Consider the following 25,593-nt stretch of genomic DNA (forward strand, 5'->3'; position numbering starts at 1 on the left):
CTCTTGAATGCATTCAGAGAATTGGCCTCCACTGCCTTCTGAGGCAGAGAATTCCACAGATTCACAACTCTGACTGAAAAAGTTTTTCCTCATCTCAGTTCTAAATGGCCTACCCCTTATTCTTAAACTGTGGCCCCTTGTTCTGGACTCCCCCAACATTGGGAACATGTTTCCTGCTTCTAACGTGTCCAACCCCTCAATAATCTTATACGTTGAGCATGTGGCAGATAACCAGGGCACCTGGTGGTAATCCACACAGTCACAGGGCTGGACATGAAAGGCCAGAAGGGTCTTGACCTGAAACGTCACCCATTCCTTCTGCCCAGAGATGCTGCCTGCCCCGGCTGAGTGACTCCAGCACTTTGTGTCTATCACGGGGCAGGACATGCCAGGTTCACACAGCCCCACCAGGGGTCAGTGTTGAGCCTGGTTCACTGGCGCTGGGGACACGGCCTGTACCTCCTGTCCCGCTCTTCACCCGTTCTAGTCTTACATTTGAGCGAAACGCGAAGCGCTGGAGGAACTCGGCGGCTCAGGGAGCCTGAGGAACTTCGCCAGTCTGAAGAAGGGTCCTGGCCCCGAAACATCGTCCATCCCCTCCGCGGAACCTGGCGGGGGAGGGGGGGTCGAGAACGGAGGGGGGGATCTGGAAAGGGGTGGGGGGGGGGGAGAGCGGTTGGGTCGCCAAGAAAGATGGGGGGCTGATGTGGGCTGGGTATAAAGGGGGGGGGGGCTGTGACGGAGTTGCTGAGAATGAAGGAGGACACAGCGGGGGGGGGGGGGTCACAGAGAATGAAGTAGGACATGGCGGAGGGGGAGACCTGATGGGGAGTGGGCTGCCGAGAATGGAGGGGACTCCCGGGGGGAGGGGGGGTTCAAGACAATTGGGGACTTGGTTGGGGGAGGGGGGGGCGGCAAACGATAGGACTGTTCGGTGAACTTTTGTAACTTTGTCAGCACCAAATTGCAGTTTAAAACTGAGCCTTGCGGCAGTGGCGAGTGGAGTGCCATATATATTGATGATTTGGAAGAGGGAATTAGAAGCAACACTAGCAAGTTTGCAGATGACACAAAGCTGGGTGGCAGTGTAAACTGTGACGAGGATGTTAGGAGGTTGCAGGGTGACCTGGACAGGTTGAGTGAGTGGGCAGATGCAGTATAATGTAGATAAATGTGAGGTTATCCACTTTGGCGGCAAAAACAAGGAGGCAGATTATTATCTCAGTGGTGTTAGGTTAGGTAAGGGGGTGGTGCAGCGAGACATGGGTGTCGTTGTACACCAGTCACTGAAAGTTGGCATGCAGGTACAGCAGGCAGTGAAGAAAGCTAATGGGATGTTGGCCTTCATAACAAGAGGATTTCAGTATAGGAGTAAAGAGGTTCTTCTGCAGTTGTATAGGGCCCTGGAAAGACCACATCTGAGGTATTGTGTACAGTTTTGGTCTCCTAATTTGAGGAAGGACATCCTTGTAATTGAGGCAGTGCAGCGTAGGTTCACGAGATTGATCCCTGGGATGGCGGGACTGTCATATGAGGAAAGATTAAAAAGACTAGGCTTGTATTCACTGGAGTTTAGAAGGATGAGAGGGGATCTTATAGAAACATATAAAAGGACTGGACAAGCTAGATGCAGGAAAAATGTTCCCAATGTTAGGCGAGTCCAGAACCAGGGGCCACAGTCTTAGAATAAAGGGGAGGCCATTTAAAACTGAGGTGAGAAAAACTGTTTTTTCACCCAGAGAATTGTGAATTTGTGGAATTCTCTGCCATGGAGGGCAGTGGAAGCCAAATCACTGGATGGATTTAAGAGAGCGTTAGATAAAGCTCTAGAGGCTAGTGGAATCAAGGGATTATGGGGAGAAGGCAGGCACAGGTTATTAGAGTCATAGAGTCCTACAGCACAGAAAGAGGCCCTTCGGCCCATCGTGTCCGCGCCGCCCGTTACCAAACACAGTCTAATTTTAATCCCATTTTCCCGCATTTGGACCGTAGCCCTGAATGTTGTAGCATTTCAAGTGCCCATCCAAATGCCTCTTAAACGTTGTGAGTGTTCCCGCCTCCACCACCACCCCAGGCAGTGAGTTCCAGACTCCAACCACCCTCTGGGTGAAAAAGTTCTTTCTCACATCCCCCCAAAACCTCCCTCCCCTTACCCTGTATCTATGTCCCCTCGTTGTTGAACCTTCCACCAGTGGAAGAAGTTCCCCGCCATCTACCTTATCTATGCCCCTCATGATCTTGTACACCTCGATCATGTCCCCTCTCAGCCTTCTCTGCTCCAGGGAAAACAACCCCAGTCTGCCCAGTCTCTCCTCATAGCCGAGGCCCTTCATCCCTGGCAGCATTCTGGTGAATCTCCTCTGCACCCTCTCCAAAGCTATCACATCCTTTCTATAATGTGGTGACCAGAACTGTACACAATACTCCAGCTGTGGCCTCACCAGTGTTCTGTACAATTCCATCATTACCCCCCTACGTTTATATTCGATGCCCCGGCTAATGAAGGCCAGTAACCCATATGCCTTTTTAACCACCCTGTCCACCTGTCCTGCTGCCTTCAAGGACTTGTGTACCTGTACTCCAAGGTCCCTCTGTACCCCTGTCTTCCCTAGGGTCCTTCCATTCATGGTGTACTCCCTCTCCAAGTTATTTCTGCCAAAGTGCATCACCTCGCACTTTTCAGGATTAAATTCCATCTGCCACTGCTCCGCCCATCTGACCATCTCATCTATATCTTCCTGCAGCTTGCAGATCCCTTCCTCGCTATTCACCACCCCCCCTACCTTTGTGTCATCTGCAAACTTGATTGTGGACGATCAGCCATGATCACAATGAATGGCGGTGCTGGCTCGAAGGGCCGAATGGCCTCCTCCTGCACCTATTTTCTATGTTTCTACGTTTCTATGTTTACCTCAGCGTTTGAAATGACTCAGAAGTTTCCTCCCTTCTGTCCATCCCCTGGACTGCAGTGCATCGTCCAGAAGGCTCAAACTCTGGGAAGAGAGACTGGAGAAATCTGCGGAAGACTCTCACACGGCAATCGATCCCTCTGAGAAACTCCCAGCAGGTTCCGACCAACCGTGGTTAACCTGGCACAGTCTCAACAGACTGCGGACAGGCACGGGGAGGAGCAAATCGAACGTGCTGAAGTGGGGATTCACTGAAGATGCGGCAGACTGCGAGTGTGGACGGGGCCTCCAGACTGTGGAACATCTCCTGAGCTGTGACATGCTGCATGACACACGCACTGTAAAGGATCTTGCAGAGGCCAACGACGTGGCAGCAAAATCTGCTCTCTATTGGCAAACAGTTGCGTGATGACACGAATAAATAAATGACTTAAGATAAATCATTGCTTCAGCAGAATTTTTTTCTTGATAGTTTTTTGGCCGCATTCAAAACTAGAAACAAAATGCAGACTATTTTTAGGGAAATAGTCATGAATTCTTTAACGTTGACAAATGGATTTATTATCGTTTCTTAACTCATCCTTTTTTATGGTAAATTTCAAATTTCATTTGGTACGGTGATTGATTTGAATGAATGTTATTTTGAATCATTATCGAGCAGCACAAACATCTTAGATTAGTTTAGTTTATAATTGTCATGTGTACCGATGTACAGTGAAAAGCTTTTTTGTTGCGTGTTAGCCAGTCAGTGAAAAGATTATACATGATTACGATTAAGACGTCCACAGTGTACAGGATAAAGGGAATAACGTTTAGACAATAGACAATAGACAATAGACAATAGGTGCAGGAGGAGGCCATTCAGCCCTTCGAGCCAGCACCGCCATTCAATGCGATCATGGCTGATCACTCTCAATCAGTGCAAGTCCAGTAAAGTCCAATTAAAGATAGTCCAAAGATCTCCAATGAGTTAGATGGTAGGTCAGGACTGCCCTGTTTAGTGATAGGTTTTCACGTTTCTGTACCACTTGCCTGATGGGAGAGGGGAGAAGAGGGAGTGGCCAGGGTGAGACTGGTCCTTGATTCTGCTGGTGGTCTTGCCGAGGCAGCGTGTCGTGTAGATGGAAGTGTAGATGCCATTTCATTTTTTTGAAATCAAAAAAATGGAGCGACTAGGTTTGTGTACACTGGAATTTAGAAGGATGAGAGGGGATCTTATCGAAACGTATAAGGTTATTAAGGGGTTGGACACGTTAGAGGCAGGAAACATGTTCCCAATGTTGGGGGAGTCCAGAACCAGGGGCCACAGTTTAAGAATAAGGGGTAGGCCATTTAGAACAGAGATGAGGAAAAACTTTTTTAGTCAGAGAGTTGTGAATCTGTGGAATTCTCTGCCTCAGAGGGCAGTGGAGGCCAATTCTCTGAATACATTCAAGAGAGAGCTAGCTGGAGCTCTTAAGGATAGCGGAGTCAGGGGGTATGGGGAGAAAGCAGGAACGGGGTAATGATTGAGAATGATCAGCCATGATCACATTGAATGGCGGTGCTGGCTCGAAGGGCCGAATGGCCTACTCCTGCACCTATTGTCTATTGTCTATTGTCTATAAAAAGCATAATGTAGTTATGTGTGGGAAGGAACTGCAGATGCTGGTTTACACCGAAGATAGACATAAAAAAGCTGGAGTAACTCAGCGGGACAGGCAGCATCCGCGGAGAGAAGGAACGGGTGGCGTTTCGGGTCGAGACCCTTCTTCAGATTGAGAGTCAGGGGGAGAGGGAAACTAGTGTTTTCATATCGCTAGTCTCCATCTCCCGTGACTCTCAGTGAGAAGAAGGGTCTCGACCCGAAACGTCACCCATTCTTTCTCTCCACGGATGCTGCCTGTCCCGATGTAGTTATGTATATATGAGCTTTGATTAATTAGAGCTCAGAAAATTAGATTTTAGATTTTAGATTTAGAGATACAGCGCAGAAACAGGCCCTTCGGCCCACCGGGTCCGCGCCGCCCAGCGATCCCCGCACACTAACACTATCCTACACCCACTAGGGACAATTTAAAAAAAAAAACATTTTGCCCAGCCAATCAACCTACATACCTGTACGTCTTCGGAGTGTGGGAGGAAACCGAAGATCTTGGAGAAAACCCACGCAGGTCACGGGGGGAACGTACAAACTCCGTACAGACGGCGCCCGTAGTCAGGATCCAACCTGAGTCTCCGGCGCTGCTTTCGCTGTAAGGCAGCAACTCTACCGCTGCGCCACCGTGCCAATGTACTTTGATGTACCTTTTTGTCCGCAAGAACTGCATTATGCTTAAATTAAAGGCTCTGGTAGAGAAGTGTGAAAAAGCGCACCTCCAGATTCAGGGACAGTTTTTTCCCAGATGTTATCAGGCAACTGAACCACCCTACCACAACCAGAGAGCAGTGCTGAACTACTATCTACCTCAATGGTGACCCTCGGACTATCCTTGATCGGCCTTTACTGGCTTTACCTTGCACTAAACGTTATTCCCTTATCGTATATCTGTACACTGTGGACGGCTCGATTGTGATCACGTATTGTCTTTCTGCTGACTGGTTAGCACGCTACGAAAGCTTTTCACTGTACCTCGGTACACGTGACAATAAACTGAGTTGAACTGTACCTCTAAGCTAAACTAAACTAATTTAAACTAAACTAAACTAGTTTAAGCTGAACTAAACGGGTTCCACACAGCAGTGACGATTGGAGGGGATGTTTCCCAGCCGTGTAGAGGTGAGTTGAAACAAAGGTCACGTTGTAGAAAGTACACTGTAAAGAAACTCGAAACCCTGTCACCCAGAGTCTGACTGAATGTAAAGTCGCCTTTTAACGCTGAAAGGTTCGCTGAGCAGTAAAAACACTTAATATTCGTGTGATTCCAGCTAGCTTCCTGTGGAGAAGCTGGAAGCCAGGGTGTGTGACTAATCATAGTGACCCAGGGGATTCCCCACTTCTGCTGCATGTGTGAAAATCCTGAAGTTTCTGCCACCTTCACAGAGCACTGACGGCAAACATAGCAGTGTTTACCGGTTTTGCCTTCTTTCCTGCCATGTGGGCCTATGTGGAAATAAATCATCGTCATCCAGCAGAGTAGCAGGTCGTTTGGCCTATTGAGTCCAGGGTATTAGCCGGGACATCCCGTATGTTGGGCTAAATTAGTTTGTCCCGTACGGGACCCCCCTTGTCCAGTATTAGTAGGGTTGCCAACTTCCTCACTCCCAAAATAAGGGACAAAGGGTGACGTCACTGCCCTGCGCCCCATGTGACCTCACCCAGCCAGTGGCCATGTGCTCCCGCTCCACCAATGGCGGCCACCCGGGCCGGGAGGTGGGTTACTACGCAACCTCTGTCAGGTGACGCCTGGGCCTCCGGACCTACACTGTTCGGGCCTACAGCGGCCCCCTGGCCTACAGCGGCCCCCGGGCCTACAGAGTCTGGGCCTACAGCGCCCCCCGGGCCTAATACGGGACAAGGGCAGTCCCGTACGGGACAAACCGATTTAGCCCAATATATGGGATGTCCCAGCTAATAAGGGACAGTTGGCAACCCTATTTCCTACTCTAATATCTGGGCCTATGTGGAAATAATTCATAGTCATCCAACATAGAAGCAGGTCCTTTGGCCTATTGAGACCACACTGACCCACGGCACAGTGGTGCGGCAGTAGAGTCGCTGTCTCACAGCGCCAGAGACTCGGGTTCGATCCTGACCACGGGTGCAGTCTGCACGGAGTTTATACGTTCTCCCCGTGGCCTGCGTGGGCTTTCTCCAGGTGCTCAGGTTTCCTCCCACATTCCCAAGAAGTGCAGATGAGGTGGGATAGTCGGCCTCTAGTAGAATTGCTCTGGGTGTGTGGGTGAGAAGTGGAATCTGGGCCGAGTTGATGGCAATGGTTAATTTAGTTTCGAGACACAACATGGAAACAGGCCCTTCGGCCCACCGACTCCACGCCGACCATCGATCGGGCGTTCACACCAGTTCTATGTTATCCCACCCGCCTCATCCACTCCCCACACACTCGGTGAAATTTAAGGTACATGTGACAATAAATTGATCTTGAAATCTTGAATTTTTTTACTCAAGGCCAATTAATCTGCATACCCGCGCATCTTGTTTGAGAGCCCAAGGGGTCCACATCGATTGGTGATCCCCGCACACTAACACTACACACACACACACACACACACACACACACACACACACACACACACACACACACACACACACACACACACACACACACACACACACACACACACACACACACACACACACACACACACACACACACTAGGGACAATTTTACAATTCTTACCGAAGCCAAATAACCTACAATTGGTTGCACGTCTCACCTGCACGTCTTTGGGACGTGAGGGGAAACTGGAACACCCAGAGGAAACCCACGCGGTCACAGGGGGGGGGGGGGCGTGCAAACTCCACACAGACAGCACCCAAGGTCAGCATTGAACCCGGGTCTCTGGGACTGTGAGGCAGCAGCTCTCCCCGCTGCAGCGCTGTGTTGCCCGATGTCAGGGGGATAGTTTGATGCTCACCTTTCTCAGAGCCACTTTCAATAGACAATAGACAATAGACAGCAGGTGCAGGAGGAGGCCATTCGGCCCCTCGAGCCAGCACCGCCATTCAACGTGATCATGGCTGATCATTGTCAATCAGTACTCCGTTCCTGCCTTCTCCCCATACCCCCTGACTCCACTATCCTTAAAGAGCTCTGAAGTTCCCCACCATTGCTTCCATCTACAGTTCACTCTGCCTCAGAAAAACAGCCAACATGAATCAAAAACGTATCCCACCCCGGCCATTCCCGGCTTTCCCTGCTCCCATCTGGCAGTAGGTACGGAAGCTTGAAAGCACACACCATCAGACTTGGCAGTAGCTTCTTCCCCTGTTATCAGGCTTCTGAATGGTCATTCCATCAGCTAGGGTACTGTCCGATTCACCTCTACCCCATTGCGGACATTGGACTTTGTGGAACTGATGCGCTACAATGCTGAGAACTGTATTCTGCACTCTGTATCTTCCCCTTTGCTCAGAGGTACAGAAATGTGAACGCACGTACCTCCAGATTCGGGCTGGACACAAAAAGCTGGAGTAACTCAGCGGGACAGGCAGCATCTCTGGAGCGAAGGAATAGGTGACGTTTTGGGTTGAAAGTCTTTCAGACTGAAGAAGGGTTTCGACCCGAAACATCCACCCATTCCTTTTCTTCAAGACCCTTCTTCAGACTAGTCGGGGGAAAGGGAAACGAGAGCTATAGACGATGATGTAGAGAGATATAGAACAATGAATGAAAGACATGCAAAAAAGTAACGATGATAAAGGAAACAGGACATTGTTAGCTGTTTGTTGGTGAAAATGAGAAGTTGGTGTGACTTGGGTGGGGGAGGGGGGGGGGGGGGGTGGAGAGAGAGGGAATGCAAGGGTTACTTGAAATTAGACAAATCAAAATCATACCACTTGGCTTTAAGCTTTAAGCTGCCCAAGCAAAATATGAGATGCTGTTCCTCCAATTTGCATTTAGCTTCACTCTGACAATGGAGGAGACCGAGGACAGAAAGGTCTGTGTGGGAATGGGGAGGAGAATTAAAGTGTCCAGCAACCGGGAGATCAGGTTGGTTCACGCGGGCTGAGCGAAGTTGTTCAGCGAAACGATCGCCCAGTCTGCGTTTGGTCTCGCCGATGTACTAGAGTCCACATCTTGAACAACGGATACAGTAGATGAAGTCGGAGGAGGTGCAGGTGAACCTCTGCCTAACCTGAAAAGACTGTCGGGGTCCCTGGACACAGTCGAGGGTGGAGGTACAGGGACAGGCGTTGCATCTTCTGCGGTTGTAGGGGAAGGTACCTGGGGAGGGGGTGGTTTGGTTGGGAAGGGATGAGTTAACCAGGGAGTTGCGGAGGGAACGATCTCCAAAGACGTACAGGTATGTAGGTTAATTGGCTGGGTAAATGTAAAAATTGTCCCTAGTGTGTGTAGGATAGTGTTAATGTACGGGGATCACTGGGCGGCACGGACTTGGTGGGCCGAAAAGGCCTGTTTCCGGCTGTATATATATGATATGACATATGATAGACAGAAAGGCGTGGAGATGGGAAGATGTGACTAGTGTTAGAATCCCGTTGGAGGTGGGGGACATTTTAGAGGATTATGTGTTGCATGCGACGGCTGATGGGGTGGATGGTAAAGACTAGGGGGAGTCTGTCTCTGTTGCGACTAGGGGGAGGGGGAGCAAGGGTGGAGCTGCGGGGTACTGAGGAGACACGAGTGAGGGCCTCATCTTTGATGGGAGAGGGGAACCCCTGTTCCCTAAAGGAGATGTCCTTGTAAGGAAGACCTCATCTGGGGCACAGAAGAGGCATGGTGCAACTCTACCGCTGCGCCACCGTGCCGCACTTGTTTTCACTTTATTTGATTTAAATTAAAATAACAAGGGCTGTTTTATTCCCACCAAGTATTCTCCACTGGGCAGTGGGTGGAGCGGTGGCGCAGCGGTAGAGTTGCTGCCTTACAGTGCCAGAGACCCGGTTTCGATCCCGACCACGGGCGCTGTCCGTACGGAGTTTGTTCGTTCTCCCCGTGTTCGCGTGGGTTTTCTCCGAGATCTTCGGTTTCCTCCCACACTCCAAAGACGTACAGGTTTGTAGGTGAATTGGCTTGGTATAAGTGTTAATTGTTCCTTGTGCGTGTCGGGTAGTGTTAATGTGCGGGGATCGCTGGTGGGCCGAGGGGCCTGCTTCCATGCTTGTCTCTTAACTAAACTAAACTGTGTGTGTGTGTGTGTGTGTGTGTGTGTGTGTGTGTGTGTGTGTGTGTGTGTGTGTGTGTGTGTGTGTGTGTGTGTGTGTGTGTGTGTGTGTGTGTGTGTGTGTGTGTGTGTGTGTGTGTGTGTGTGTGTGTGTGTGTGTGTGTGTGTGTGTGTGTGTGTGTGTGTGTGTGTGTGTGTGTGCGCCCTGTGAATGGAGAATGAAGCATAAAACTGTGTGAAGATTTTTAAGTTACGGACAAAAATCTACCTAATCAAATCGTCTCCTACATCAAGATCCAAAAATATGTTGTGGCCTCAGGAATCCAACATATTTAAGAAATGTTTTCGGGAAACCTTGCAGTGCCAGGAAAATTATAGTATTTAGGTTACTGTCTATTTATTAACTCTGGCTAATTTTAACCTTGGAAAAGTAAACATTTTTGCATGTAACAAACAGTAGTACACTAGTACATGCTCACTCACAGGGTGGATGTTATGGAAAATATGAAAGAAGGCTGAGTGTTCAGCACAGCCTTGGTACTAAGAGTTTGAACATAGAAACTTAGTGCCAGCACAGGAACAGATCCTTCAGCTCACCATGTCTGTGGCGGACATGATGCCAAGACCAACTCTCACCTTCCTGCACATGATCCACATCCCTCCATTCAGCTCAGTTCAGAGACACAGCGGGGAAGCGGGTCCTTTTGGCCCACCGACGGTGGTCCGTGCCGACCAGCGATCACCCACACACTAGTACTGTCCTACACACTGGGGACAATTTACAGCAGCCGATTATCCTACAAACCCGCACATCTTTCGAATGCAGGAGGAACTTATAGAAACTTACATCTTATAGAAACGTACCAAATTCTTAAGGGGTTGGACAGGCTAGATGCAGGAAGATTGTTCCCGATGTTGGGGAAAGTCCAGAACAAGGGGTCACAGTTTAAGGATAAGGGGGGAAGTCTTTTAGGACCGAGATGAGAAAGTTTTTTTTCACACAGAGAGTGGTGAATCTGTGGAATTCTCTGCCACAGAAGGTAGTTGAGGCCAGTTCATTGGCTATATTTAAGAGGGAGTTAGATGTGGCCCTTGTGGCTAAAGGGATCAGGGGGTATGGAGAGAAGGCAGGTACGGGATACTGAGTTGGATGATCAGCCATGATCATATTGAATGGCGGTGCAGGCTCGAAGGGCCGAATGGCCTACTCCTGCACCTATTTTCTATGTTTCTATGTTTCTATGAAACCGGAGCACCCGGAGAAAACCCACGCGGTCACAGGGAGAACATACAAGCTCCGTTCAGACAGTGTCTGTGGTCAGGATCCAACCCGGGTCTCTGGCGCTGCAAGGCAGCAACTCTACCGCTGCGCCACTGCCGCTGCGCCATTACCTGCATTTCTGCGTGCTTGTCTAAATGTCTCTTAAATGCCACTATAGTATCTGCCTCCACCACCACCACCCCTGGCAGCACGTTCCAGGCACTCTTACACCATGTGTGTAAAATACCTCCATTTCAGTTAGGGATACAGCATGCAAATAGGTCCTTCGGCCTATTGAGTCCAGGCTGACAATCGATTACCCTCTCGCACTAGCTCTATGTTATCCCAGTTTCGCGTCCTACACACCAGAGGTAATTTACAGTGGCCAGTTAACCTGCAAACCTGCACGCCTTTGGAATTTGGGAGGAGACAGGAGCGCCCGGAGAAAACCCACGCAGTCCCAGGGAGAAGGTAAGATAGCACCCTTAGTCAGGATTGAACCCGGGTCTCTGGTGCTTTGAGGCAGCAGCTCTATCGCTGCGCCACCGTGCTGCCCACACATCACTTGCCCCCCCACATCTCCTTCAAACTTCCCCCCCCCCCGCCATAAAGACACGCCCTCTAATATTTGACATGTCCATCCGAGGAAAAAGGGTCTGTGTTTGTCCTATCTAATAGCTCTCATAATTTTACATATTTCTATCAGGCCTCCCCTCAGCCTCCGGCGTTGCGGAGAAAACAATTCACATCAATCCAATTTCTCCTTGTAGTTTATACCCTCTAACCCAGTCATTAACCTCCTCTGCACCCTTTCCAAAGCCGCCATGTCCTTCCTGTATCGGGGCAATAGACAATAGGTGCAGGAGTAGGCCATTTGGCCCTTCGAGCCAGCACCGCCATTCAATGTGATCATGGCTGATCATTCACAATCAGTAACCCCGTTCCTGCCCTCTCCCCATATCCCCTGACTCCGCTATCCGTAAGAGCTCTATCTAACTCTCTCTTGAAAGCATCCAGAGAATTGGCCTCCACTGCCTTCTGAGGCAGAGAACTGCATTCAATGCAACAAGAACTGCATTCAATACTCCAAACTCAGCCGAGCCAAAGTACTACATATCAATCTGCCTTATGATTTCCTGGCATTTAGGTCATAGGTGGTAGGAGCAGAATTAGGCCATTCGGCCCATCAACTCTACTCCGCCATTCAATCTTGGCTTCTCTGTCTCTCCTTCCTAACCCCATTCTCCTGCCTTCTCCCCATAACCTCTGACACCCGTACTAATCAAGAATCTACTTATACTTTTAAAGACACAAAAAGCTGGAGTAACTCAGCGGGTCAGACAGCATCTCTGGAGAAAAGGAATGGGTGATGTTTCGGGTCGAAACCCTTCTTCAGTCTGAAAGACTTTCGACCCAAAACGTCACCTATTCCTTTTCTCCGGAGATGCTGCCTGTCCCGCTGAGTTACTCCAGCATTTTGTGTCCAGCTTCTGCAGTTCCTTCCTGCACTTATACTTTTATGTTTGTTGATACATTACAATACAATGAGAATTGAGTCAGAAGTGAAAGGTTAAAGACAGCTGGAAGACATTAATCAATAATCTCGCAAATGGTGAAATAGGCAGAAAAGCAGCAGGAGAAATGTTATGGAAGGTAATCTGAAGAAGGCTGTATAATCATTTGAAATCACCTCAGGAATCTAGTCATAGAGTGATACAGTGTGGAAACAGGCCCTTCGGCCCAACTTGCCCACACCGGCCAACATGTCTCTGCTACACTAGTCCCACCTGCCAGCATTTGGTCCATATCCCTCCAAACCTGGATAGGAGGGATGTATCCATGTACCTGTCTAACTGTTCAGATTTTAGATTTAGATTTAGAGATACAGCGCAGAAACAGGCCCTTCAGCCCACCGGGTCCGCGCCGTCCAGCGATCCCCGCACATTAACACTATCCCACACCCACTAGGGACAATTTTTACATTTGCCCAGCCAATTAACCTACATACCTGTACGTCTTTGGAGTTTGGGAGGAAACCGAAGATCTCGGAGAAAACCCACGCAGGTCACGGGGAGAACGTACAAACTCCGTACAGACGGCACCCGTAGTCGGGATTGAACCTGAATCTCCGGCGCTGCATTCGCTGTAAGGCAGCAACTCTACCGCTGCGCCACCGTGCCGCACTTTCTTCTTTAAATGTTCTTTAAATGTTGGGATAGTCCCAGCCTCAACTACCTCCTCCGGCAGCTTGCTCCATACACCCACCACCCTCTGTGTGAAAAAGTTACCCCTCAGATTCCTATTAAATCTTTTCCTCTTCACCTGAAACCAATGTCCTCTGGTCCTCGATTAACCTACTCTGGGCAAGAGACTCTGTGCATCTACCCGATCTGTTCGTCTCATGATTTTATACACCTCAACAAGATCACCCCTCATCCTCCTGTGCTCCAAGGAATAGAGTCCCAGCCTATTCAACCTCTGCTAAAAGCTCAGACCCTCGAGTCCTGGCAACATCCTCGTAAATCTTCTCTGTACCCTTTCCAGCTTGAATCTACTTGTGGAGCTGCAAGGTGTAAACTTTTAAACTGTAACACGGCAGTACATTCAATCATTTTGTGCTGCGTATTAATACTTGCCCATTTAACAGGTTGGTTTATTACTGTCTCATGTACTGAGAAAGAGTGAAGAGTTTTGTTTTGCTATCCAATTAAATCAGCCCATACTATCTTTCACCGTCCGGCGCGGCCTGGAACGTGGCAACTTCAACAGCCTGACCGCCGGAGAAGACGGCAGGGGAAGAGAAAGTACAGCAGGCAGTGAAGAAAGCCAATGGAATGTTGGCCTTCATAACAAGAGGAGTTGAGTATAGGAGCAAAGAGGTCCTTCTGCAGTTGTACAGGGCCCTAGTGAGACCGCACCTGGAGTACTGTGTGCAGTTTTGGTCTCCAAATTTGAGGAAGGATATTCTTGCTATTGAGGGCGTGCAGCGTAGGTTTACTAGGTTAATTCCCGGAATGGCGGGACTACCATATGTTGAAAGACTGGAGCGACTAGGCTTGTATACACTGGAATTTAGAAGGATGAGAGGAGATCTTATCGAAACGTATAAGATTATTAAGGGGTTGGACACGTTAGAGGCCGGAAACATGTTCCAATGTTGGGGGAGTCCAGAACAAGGGGCCACAGTTTAAGAATAAGGGGTAGGCCATTTTGAACTGAGATGAGGAAAAACCTTTTCAGTCATAGAGTTGTGAATCTGTGGAATTCTCTGCCTCAGAAGGCAGTGGAGGCCAATTCTCTGAATGCATTCAAGAGAGAGCTAGATAGAGCTCTTAAGGATAGCGGAGTCAGGGGGTATGGGGAGAAGGCAGGAACGGGGTACTGATTGAGAATGATCAGCCATGATCACATTGAATGGCGGTGCTGGCTCGAAGGGCCGAATGGCCTACTCCTGCACCTATTGTCTATTGTCTATTGTCTATTGTCTATTGTCTATTGTCTATTGTCTTCCATCACAGTGAGGAGGTGACTGGAGGAGACTCACTGTGATGGATGTTTCTTTTTTATGTTTTGTGTTGGGTTGTGATGGTGTGTGTTACTGTTTATTTTTATTGCTCTTATTGTTGGACTGTGGGTAACGGAATTTTGGCCAAAATACATGTTTTTCTTGGATGACAATAACGGCGATTCTGATTCTGATTCTGATTCTGATTCTGATTCTGATTCTGTGCATGAATGCCTGACCCGCTGAGTTACTCCAGCATTCTGTGTCTACAACAGCACATTCTGGTCCAATAATGACAATCTCTCTGCACAACTTAATCTCACCGAAACAAATCAAGCATTTATAGCAATAAAAACCTCATCAGAGAACGTTGTGATATTATGTTTTCATATAATTACATTTTCTTTTTCCAGCTCATTTCATCTTCCTACCCCTAATATTAGAAGATAGACGCAAAGCGCTGGAACAACTCAGCGGGTCAGGTAGCGTCTCTGGAGAAAATGCAGCGCGGTGGTGCAGTGGTGGAGTTACCACATCACATCGCCAGAGACCCAGGTTCGATCCTGACTACGGGGGTGCTGTTTGTACGGAGTTTGCACGTTTTTCCCGTGACCTGCGTGGGTTTTCTCCGGGTGCTCCAGTTTCTTCCCACACTCCAATGATGTACAGGTTTGTAGGTTAATTGGCTTGGTATCATTGTAAATGGCCCCTATTGTGTGTAGACAGCATTAATGGTGTGTAGATAGCGGCACGGTGGCGCAGCGGTAGAGTTGCCGCCTTACAGCGAATGCAGCGCCGGAGACTCAGCGCCGGAAAATGCAGCGCGGTGGTGCAGTGGTGGAGTTACTACATCACATCGCCGGAGACTCAGGTTCGATCCTGACTACGGGTGCTGCACTGTAAGGAGTTTGTACGTTCTCCCCGTGACCTGCGTGGGTTTTCTCCGAGATCTTCGGTTTCCTCCCACACTCCAAAGACGTACAGGTATGTAGGTTAATTGGCTGGGTAGATGTAAAAAAAAAATTGTCCCTAGTGGGTGTAGGATAGTGTTAATGTACGGGGATCACTGGGCGGCACGGACTTGGAGGGCCGAAAAGGCCTGTTTCCGGCTGTATATATATGATATGATATGATAGATAGCGGCACGGTGGCGCAGCGGTAGAGTTGCCGCCTTACAGCGAATGCAGCGCCGGAGACTCAGGTTCGATCCTGACCACGGGCGCCGTCTGTACGGAGTTTGTACGTTCTCCCCGTGACCTGCGTGGGTTTTCTCGGAGATCTTCGGTTTCCTCCCACACTCCAAAGACGTACAGGTTTGTAGGTTAATTGGCTGGGCAAATGTAAAAATTGTCCCTAGTGGGTGTGGGATAGTGTTAGTGTGCGGGGATCGCTGGGCGGCGCGGACCCGGTGGACCGAAGGGGCTGTTTCCGCGCTGTATCTCTAAAATCTAAAAAAAAATCTAAAAATCTAATAATGCATTTAATAATAATGCATTTTATTTATATAGCGCTTTTCATATACTCAAAGACGCTTTACAGAGATTTAGAGAACATAGGGAAATAAATAAATAGATAAATAAGTAAATAAGTAAACGAACAGAGAAAGGAGACAGAAGGTGAGGTGACCTTCAGTGGTTGAAGGCAGTACTGAACAGGTGAGACTTCAGCGATGTTTTGAATGTGGTGAGTGTGGAGGAGTCTCTAACGGTTTGGGGTAGTGAGTTCCATAGGGTGGGAGCAGCGATGGAGAAAGCCCTGTCCCCCCAGGATCTGAGTTTGGTCCGGATGTGGGGGGATAGGAGATTGGCAGCAGCAGAGCGGAGGGTGCAGGTGGGAGTGTGCCTGTGGAGGAGGTCGGTCAGGTAGGATGGGGCCAGGTTATGGAGGGCTTTGTAGGTTATGAGGAGGATTTTGTACTGGATTCTCTGGGGGATGGGGAGCCAGTGGAGTTTGTAAAGGACGGGGGTGATATGGTCACGGATCGGGGTGTGGGTGAGTAGACGGGCAGCGGAGTTTTGAATGTATTGAAGTTTACTGATGATTTTTGAGGGTGCGCCATAGAGGAGGCTGTTGCAGTAGTCCAGACGGGAGGTGATGAAGGCGTGGATGAGGGTTTCTGCAGCTGTGGAGGAGAGGGATGGACGGAGACGGGCAATGTTTTTGAGGTGGAAGAAGGCTGTCTTTGTGATGTGTTTGATGTGTTTGTCGAAGGAGAGGGTTTGATCAAAGATTCCGGATGTGAGGGGAGGTGGATACTGGGAGACCATCAATGTTGAGGATGAAGTTTTGGGTGGATTTGGTGAGCGTTTTTGGACCAATGATGATGATTTCAGATTTGTTGCAATTGAGTGGCGTGGATTGCAATTGCAATTGTTGCAATTGAGTGCGTGGATCGCTGGTCGGTGTGGACTCGGTGGACCGAAGGGCCTGTTTCCGCGCTGTATCTCTAAACTAAACTAAACTAAACTAAACTTTATAAGAATAGGTGACATCTCGGGTCGGGACCCTTCTTCAGACTGAAAGTCTTTGAGTTTGAAGAAGGGTCCTGACCCGAAACGTCACCTGTTCCTTTTCTCCAGAGATGCTGCCTGACCCGCTGAGTTGCTCCAGCATTTTGTCTATCTTCGGTGTAGGCAGCTTCAGGTTCACAAATAACGCAACATGATCTGTTTCAATGCTATTTTCTGCTGAGTAAAATCTCCATCTGCAGACTGTCGAGCAGCTAGCAGGCCAGAAGGCACAATAAATGAAACTTGGAACTCGTCCTTTTTTATAATGAAAATAATATGTTTTTACCTTTCACATTCCCATGGTGGTTCCATACTCAGGTCCCAATAACTTCCGAATTAGTTAACTGCTGCAAAGTGTGTGTGTATGCTCTTACACCATGTAACCCCTTCAATCTCCATCCTGTCAGCACCAATATTAAAACAGTTTATCCACCATGGCTCTTTCTGTCCACATTTACCACCCATTCATCCACTTGCTAACTTCTTATCTGCTGTTTGCATTTTGCCATCAACAATGAAGCTTCTTTCAGAAACATATCCATGTTCCTTGGTGAAGACAAAGAATAACGGAAGGCCAACCTATCCCTCAGGGGATTCTTGTATTTATTTTAGTGATTACTAGTAACCCCAAGAGTGTAAACTCATATTTGAAAAGGAGCGTGTAGATTCATAGAGTGATACAGTGTGGAAATAGGTCCTTCAGCCCAACATGCCCCACACTGGCCAACATGTCCCACCTACACTAGTCCCACCTGCCTGCGTTCAGCCCATATCCCACCAAACCTGTCCTATCCATGTACCCGTTGAACTGTTTCTTAAATGATGGGATAGTCCCAGCCTCAACCATCTCCTCTGGCAGCTTGTTCCACACACCCACCACCCTTTGTGTGAAAAGGTTACCCCTCAGATCCCTATTGAATCTTTTCCCCTTCACCTTAAACCTATGCCCTCGATTCCCCTACTCTGCGCAAGAGATTCTGTGCATCTACCCGATATATTCCTCTCATGATTTTATACACCTCAATAAGATCACCCCTCATCCTCCTGCGCTCCAAGGAATAGAGACCCAGCCTACTCAACCTCTCCCTACAGCTCACACCCTCGAGTCTTGGCAACATCCTCGTTAATCTTCTCTGAAACCTTTCAAGCTTGACAGTATCTTTCCTATAATATGGTGCCCAGAACTGAACACAATACTCTAAATGTGGTCTCACCAATGTCTTTTACAACTGCAACATGACCTGCCAACTTCTCTTCGCCATACTCTGACTGATGAAGTCTTTTTGACCACCTTATCAACATGCGACTCGACCTTCAAGGAACCATGCACCTGTACTCCTAGATCCCTCTGCTCTACAACACTGCCCAGAGGTCTACCATTCACTGTTTAGGTCCTGCCCTTGTTAGACGTCCCAAAATGCAACACCTCACACTTCTCTGTAATCTCCATTTTTAAAATACCCAATGACTTGGCCTCCACAGCCGCCTGTGGCAATGAATTCCACAGATTCACCACCCTTTGACTGAAGATATTAATCTCGTCTCCATTCTGGGTACCTCCTTTTATTTTGTGGCTGTCCCCTTTGGACCTAGGCTCTCCCACTACTGAGGATCCTTCAATGCTTCTACTCTGGGGCTGTAGAGAACATCCTGTCCGGCAACATCACAGTCTGGTTTGGGAACAGCTCTGCCCAGGACAGGAAGGCCCTGCAGAGAGTAGTGCGTTCGGCAGAACGCACCATGGGAACTACACTCGGCCCCCTGCAGGACCTATACATCAGGAGGTGTAGATCGAGAGCAAGCAAGATTATGAGGGACCCCTGCCACCCCAGCAACGGACTGTTCCAGCTGCTACGGTCAGGCAAACGCCTCCTCTGTCACGCTGTGAAAACGGAGAGGATGAGACGGAGTTTCTTCCCACAGGTCATCAGGACTGTTAACTATTATAACTCCAGGGACTACATTTTCTTTTCTTTTCTGTATTAATTTTAATGAATATGCTGTAATTGTAATTATTTTTTGTGCACAATCCGCAGGCATTGCCACTTTCATTTCACTGCACGTCGTGTATGTACGTGACAAATAAACTTGACTTGACTTGACATCCTCTCCACGTCAACTCTATCTAGGCCAACTCTCTTGAAGTTTTTCAATTGTCATAAAGACCCAAATGGTTCATCCTGGTCTTTTGGGAACATAAACCGGCCTTCCCACCACGCACTGATCCGTATGTGACCAGTGGGGTGAACTCCCAATTCCCGAGACACTCGGTCGGTGGCAGTGAATAACCCGGATGATTGTTAAGGTCAAAATGACCTTTTGCCACCAGGGTAACCAAACATGAGGACTGGAAGTTTAAAAATACCCTCAATGATAGCTGCCGGAATCTTGAAATGTCTGTTTGCATTCCTTCCCAGTTCTGACAAAATGTTCTTTGACATGAAACATTCATTGTTTCTCTTTTCACAGATACTGCCAAGTGTGTCCAGCATCTTCTGCTTTAATATCAAACACAAGAAATATTTGCTTACTTTAGTGTTTAGAGATTGAGCCTGGGAACAGGCCCTTCAGCCCATCGAGTCCATGCAGACCAGCGACCACCCGTATACTTGTATACACTGGAATTTAGAAGGGTGAGAGGGGATCTTATCGAAACGTATAAGATTATTAAGGGGTTGGACACGTTAGAGGTAGGAAACATGTTCCCAATGTTGGGGGAGTCCAGAACAAGGGGCCACAGTTTAAGAATAAGGTGTAGGCCATTTAGAACTGAGATGAGGAAAAACTTTTTCAGTCAGAGAGTTGTGAATCTGTGGAATTCTCTGCCTCAGAAGGCAGTGGAGGTCAATTCTCTGAATGCATTCAAGAGAGAGCTGGATAGAGCTCTTAAGGATAGCGGAGTCAGGGGATATGGGGAGAAGGCAGGAATGGGGTACTGATTGAGAATGATCAGCCATGATCACATTGAATGGCGGTACTGGCTCGAAGGGCCGAATGGTCTCCTCCTGCACCTATTGTCTATTGTCTATTGTCTATACTAGTTCTATCCTACACACTGGGGACAATTTACAGAAGCCATTTAACCCATCAACCTCTTTGGAGTGTGGGAGGAAACTGGAGAACCTGGGGAAACCCACACGTCGCAGGGAGAACGTACAAACTCCATACAGACAGCACTTGTAGTCTGGATCAAACCCGGGTCTCTGGCACTTTAAGGCAGCAACTCAACCTCTGCGCAATTGTGTCGCCCTTACTATTTAATGACTCCCACAACCTGAGAATAAATTTGATGATATCTGAAAACTGGCCACCTTTTTGTCATGAACATTGTCATCTTAATAGACAATAGACAATAGATAGTCAATAGGTGCAGGAGTAGGCCATTCGGCCCTTCGAGCCAGCACCACCATTCAATGTGATCATGGCTGATCATTCTCAATCAGTACCCCGTTCCTGCCTTCTCCCCATACCCCATGACTCCGCTATCCTTATGAGTTCTATCTAGCTCTCTCTTGAATGCATTCAGAGACTTGGCCTCCACTGCCTTCTGAGGCAGCGAATTCCACAGAAGAAGGGTCTCAACCCGAAACGTCACCCATTCCTTCTCTCCTGAGATGCTGCCTGACCTGCTGAGTTACTCCAGCATTTTGTGAAATAAGTTTCATAAAGTCCAATGTCCGCAATGGGGTAGTGGTGAACCGGACAGTACCCCAGCATATGCAATAACCATTCAGAAGCCTGGTAACAGAGGGGAAAGAGCAGCACAATGATGAGAACTATATTCTGAACTGGGTTTCACCAGGAATTGGAACACAGGGAATTAAAACAGGACTCCCATTAATTTGACTTTACAACTAAATAAAAACAAGGCTCCAATTAATTAATTTGGCTTCACCAGAAATTAAAAGAGGCATCCCTTGAATTTGGCTTCACGATGAATTAAAACAGATTCCTATTAAATCAGCTTCCGAAGGAATTAAGACAAGCCTTCCATTTACATGGCGTCTTTAACAATGTGGGGCAATAATTTATTGTTGTGCATAATTTATTGTAGTGCAGTGCGTTGCAATTTTTTTTTTTTAAAGCAAAATAAAAGCAATGTGCAGTCAATGCAGGGGGAAATTTGTGGGCAAATTAAAACGTGCAATAAAGGAAAAAAATAATGAAAAATAAGAATGTAGTGCGCGCTGATTTCATTAGTGGGCAGAGATGGCCCTTTAATGTGCAACAAAATGAGCAGAAAAACACAGACTGACGTCTCCGGAAGTGTATGGGCAGTAGGAACAAACAGCTCGTCTGTGGGAGGGAGGGAGGGAGGGAGGGAGAGAGAGAAAGAGAGAGAAAGAGGAGAGAGAGAGAGAGAGAGAGAGAGAGAGAGAGTGTGAGGGAGAGGAGAGAAGAGAGAGTGGGAGGGAGGGGTGAGTGTGTGAGAGAGGGAGAGAGAGAGTGTGTGTGAGAGAGAGGGGGAGGGAGAGTGTGTCAGAGAGAGAGAGAGAGGGAGAGTGTGTGAGAGAGAGGGTGAGAGTGGGAGAGAGGGGTGAGTGTGTGTGAGAGAGAGAGGGAGGGAGAGTGAAAGGAGAAGAAGAGGAGAGAGGGAGAAGGAGAGTGTGAGGGGAGGGAGAGAGAGTGTGTGAGTGGGAGGAGAGGAAGAGAGAGGGGGAGGAAGAGAGAGGAGAGAGAGAGTGGGAGGGAGGAGAGAGAGAGAGCGTGCGTGTGAAAGAGGGAAGGAGAGAGATTGAGTGTGTGAGTCAGGCTGAGCCGAGCCTCCGCCTTGCCCTTGTGTTGTGTGTGTGTTGGTGCCGCGGACAGTCTCTCGCCCTCCTCCACCACCACCTCCAATATATATAGAGACATATACAACATATTCATCGTGAGCTTGGCCTCCCCCCCCCCCCATGGTGAGGAGAGGAGGCAGGCGGACAGCGTGCACCAGCACCACCACCACAGTGAGGAGCGGCACCAGCACCGCCACCACAGTGAGGAGCGGCACCAGCACCGCCACAGTGAGGAGCGGCACCAGCACCAGCACCGCCACCACAGTGAGGAGAGGCACCGGCACCGCCACCACAGTGAGGAGCGGCACCAGCACCACAGTGAGGAGTAGCAGCAGCGCCGCCACCACAGTGAGGAGAGGCACCGGCACCACCACCACAGTGAGGAGCGGCACCGCCACCGCCACAGTGAGGAGCGGCACCGGCACCGCCACAGTGCGGAGCGGCACCGCCACCACAGTGAGGAGCGGCACCGGCACCGCCACAGTGCGGAGCGGCACCGCCACAGTGCGGAGCGGCACCGCCACCACAGTGAGGAGCGGCACCGCCACCACAGTGAGGAGCGGCGGAGAGGAGCAGAGGGACGGGCGGAGATGTCGCTGCCCTGTTGTGTCTCGCAGGTAAGGCGGTCACTGACTGACTGACTGACTAACGCCGCAAACAGCGCTGCCAGTGCGGGGGGTTTGTGCTGATTTACGCTGCCAGTGCGGGGGGTTTGTGCTGATTTACGCTGCCAGTGCGGATTTTGCGCTGGTTTGCGCCGATCCCAGTGTAAATCTTGCGCTGACTTGCTCCACTGCCAGTGCGGGGTTTGCACCACTGCCAGTGCGGGGTTTGCACCACTGCCAGTGCGGGTCTTGCCCTGGTTTGCACCACTGCCAGTGTGGATTTGCACCACTGCCAGTGCGGGTCTTGCCCTGGTTTACGCCGCTGCCAGTGTGGATTTGCACCACTGCCAGTGTGGATCTTGCCCTGGTTAGCACCGCTGCCAGTGCGGGTCTTGCCCTGGTTTGCCCCTGGTTTGCCCGCTGCCAGTGCGGGTCTTGCCCTGGTTTGCACAACTGCCGCTGCCAGTGCGGGTCTTGCCCTGGTTTGCACCACTGCCAGTGCGGGTCTTGCCCTGGTTTGCACAACTGCCGCTGCCAGTGCGGGTCTTGCCCTGGTTTGCACCACCGCCAGTGCGGGTCTTGCCCTGGTTTGCACCACTGCCAGTGTGGATTTGTACCACTGCCAGTGCGGGTCTTGCCCTGGTTTGCCCCACTGCCAGTGCGGGTCTTGCCCTGGTTTGCCCCAGTGCCAGTGCGGGTCTCGGGCTCTCCCCCTGCCCAGTGCGGGCGGCTCTCAAGGCGACCAGCTTCTCCCCAACAACCACAGGCTCTCCAGACACTTACCACCAACACCGACCGCCAACTCTCTCCGCTTCACCATGTCCATGGATTTGGGGCTTTTGTTTTGCATTAATATTCGGGTTTTTAAACAAAAATCCGAGTCACACCGCATGGAAACAGGCCCTTCAGCCCAATTTGCCCATGTTGACCCAGATGCCCTGTCTATACTAGTCCCACCTGACTTGTTCCACCTGCTGTGTTTGGCCCATGTCCCACTAAATCTGCTCGTAGAGACATACAAGGTGGAAATAGGCCCAACTTGCCCACACCGAGCAACATGCCCCATCTACACTAGTCCCACCTACCTGCATTTGGCCCACACCCCTCCAAACCCTTCCCATCCATTTACCCGTCCAAGCGTATCTTAAATGTTGTTATCACACCTTTCAAAATGTTGTGTATAGTACCTATTATCATATCATAATCATATATATACAGCTGGAAACAGGCCTTTTCGGCCCTCCAAGTCCGTGCCGCCCAGTGATCCCCGTACATTAACACTATCCTACACCCACTAGGGACAATTTTTTTTAAACATTTACCCAGCCAATTAACCTACATACCTGTACGTCTTTGGAGTGTGGGAGGAAACCGAAGATCTCGGAGAAAACCCACGCATGTCACGGGGAGAACGTACAAACTCCTTACAGTGCAGCACCCGTGGTCAGGATCGAACCTGAGTCTCCGGCGCTGCATTCGCTGTAAAGCAGCAACTCTACCGCTGCGCCACCGCTATTGAAATGTTTTTGTTTTGGTGATCATGTTCTGGATGAGTTATTTATTCACAAAATGCTGGAGAGCCTTCTTCAGGCATCAGTCTGAAGAAGGGTCTCGACCCGAAACGTCACCCATTCCTTCTCTCCCGAGATGCTGCCTGACCTGCTGAGTTACTCCAGCATTTTGTGAATAAATACCTTCGATTTGTACCAGCATCTGCAGTTATTTTCATATATTTCATTTCATTTTATTTTATTTCGTACATGTTAAAAGACATCAATTAAAAAACAAAATAAACAAAAAAACAGAAGAAATACAAAGAATTTCATCCATTACTTAACGTCTTTACATGTGCAAAAAGGAGTAGGAAGAAGTGTGAACTTATTTAATCCTACCCCCATTCCCTAATCAATATTTATCAAGTATTATCTATAATAACTAATACCTGTTAATAACTAATATATGTTCTGGATGAGTGTTGCCTTCACAAAGCTGTTATGCTGCTGCAAGTAAGGATCTCATTGTTCTGTTCTGTTGAAGGTGCTGGTGACAGTCAAACACACTCTTCTTATCATATCATATCATATATATACAGCCGGAAATAGGCCTTTTCGGCCCTCCAAGTCCGTGCCGCCCAGTGATCCCCGTACATTAACACTATCCTACACCCACTAGGGAAATTTTTTACCCAGCCAATTAACCTACATACGTGTACGTCTTTGGAGTGTGGGAGGAAACCGAAGATCTCGGAGTAAACCCACGCAGGTCACGGGGAGAACGTACAAACTCCTTACAGTGCAGCGCCCGTAGTCAGGATCGAACCTGAGTCTCCGGCGCTGCATTCGCTGTAAAGCAGCAACTCTACCGCTGCGCTACCTTGTCTCTTGAGCTTGCACCATGTGGGCGTGCGGTCACTGGAGTCTTTGTGTCAGCAAGGGTCCCTAGAGCTCTTCTGATCTCATGCTCTCCTGTATTGCCCAGGCAGAGTGGAGATATGCGGAGGTTATTTCTTCTAGGGAGAGGGAGAAAGGAGAGGTGGGGAGCAGGTGGTCTGAGGGAAGGTCTTAACCTGAAACATCACCAACACCTTTTCTCCTGAGATGCTGCCTGACACGCTGAGTTACTCCTGCATTTTGTGTCTATCTTAACCTAGAAAACAGGTGCAGGAGGAGGCCGTTCGGCCCTTCGAGCCAGCACCGCAACTCTCTCTTCTGAGAGAGAGAGAGAGAGAGAGAGAGAGAGAGAGAGAGAGATGGTCGTCTACTATTTACTTAGTAAGGGGTGGCACGGTGGTGCACAGGTGGAGTTGCTGCCTTGCAGCACCAGAGACCCGGGTTCGATCCTGACTAAGGGTGCTGTCTGTACGGAGTTTGTACGTTCTCCCCGTGACCTGCGTGAGTTTTCTTCGCGTCCTGTATAGGCTTGTACACGCTGGAATTTAGAAGGATGAGAGGGGATCTTATCGAAACGTATTAGATTATTAAGAGGTTGGACACGTTAGAGGCAGGAAACATGTTCCCAGTGTTGGGGGAGTCCAGAACCAGGGGCCACAGTTTAAGAATAAGGGGTAGGCCATTTAGAACGGAGATGAGGAAAAAATGTTTCAGTCAGAGAGTTGTGAATCTGTGGAATTCTCTGCCTCAGAAGGCAGTGGAGGCCAATTCTCTGAAGAGAGAGCTGGATAGAGCTCTTAAGGATAGCGGAGTCAGGGGGTACGGGGAGAAGGCAGGAACGGGGTACTG

The 25,593-nt window shown here is 49.1% G+C and overlaps 1 protein-coding gene across 1 annotated transcript in view; it reads left to right on the plus strand.

Annotated features, from left to right (window-relative positions):
* Positions 1-21,519: 21,519 nt before the first annotated feature.
* Positions 21,520-25,593, plus strand: part of serinc5 (serine incorporator 5) — a 104,005-nt gene continuing 99,931 nt past the window's right edge. Inside the window, exon 1 of the mRNA XM_078396735.1 lies at positions 21,520-22,366. Within this exon, the coding sequence (XP_078252861.1) occupies positions 22,340-22,366 (27 nt within the window). The 5' untranslated portion in view covers positions 21,520-22,339. The remainder of the gene's footprint in view (positions 22,367-25,593) is intronic.

The sequence above is a fragment of the Rhinoraja longicauda genome, chromosome 3 (genome assembly GCF_053455715.1).
Source record: "Rhinoraja longicauda isolate Sanriku21f chromosome 3, sRhiLon1.1, whole genome shotgun sequence".
NCBI classification, from domain to species: domain Eukaryota; kingdom Metazoa; phylum Chordata; class Chondrichthyes; order Rajiformes; family Arhynchobatidae; genus Rhinoraja; species Rhinoraja longicauda.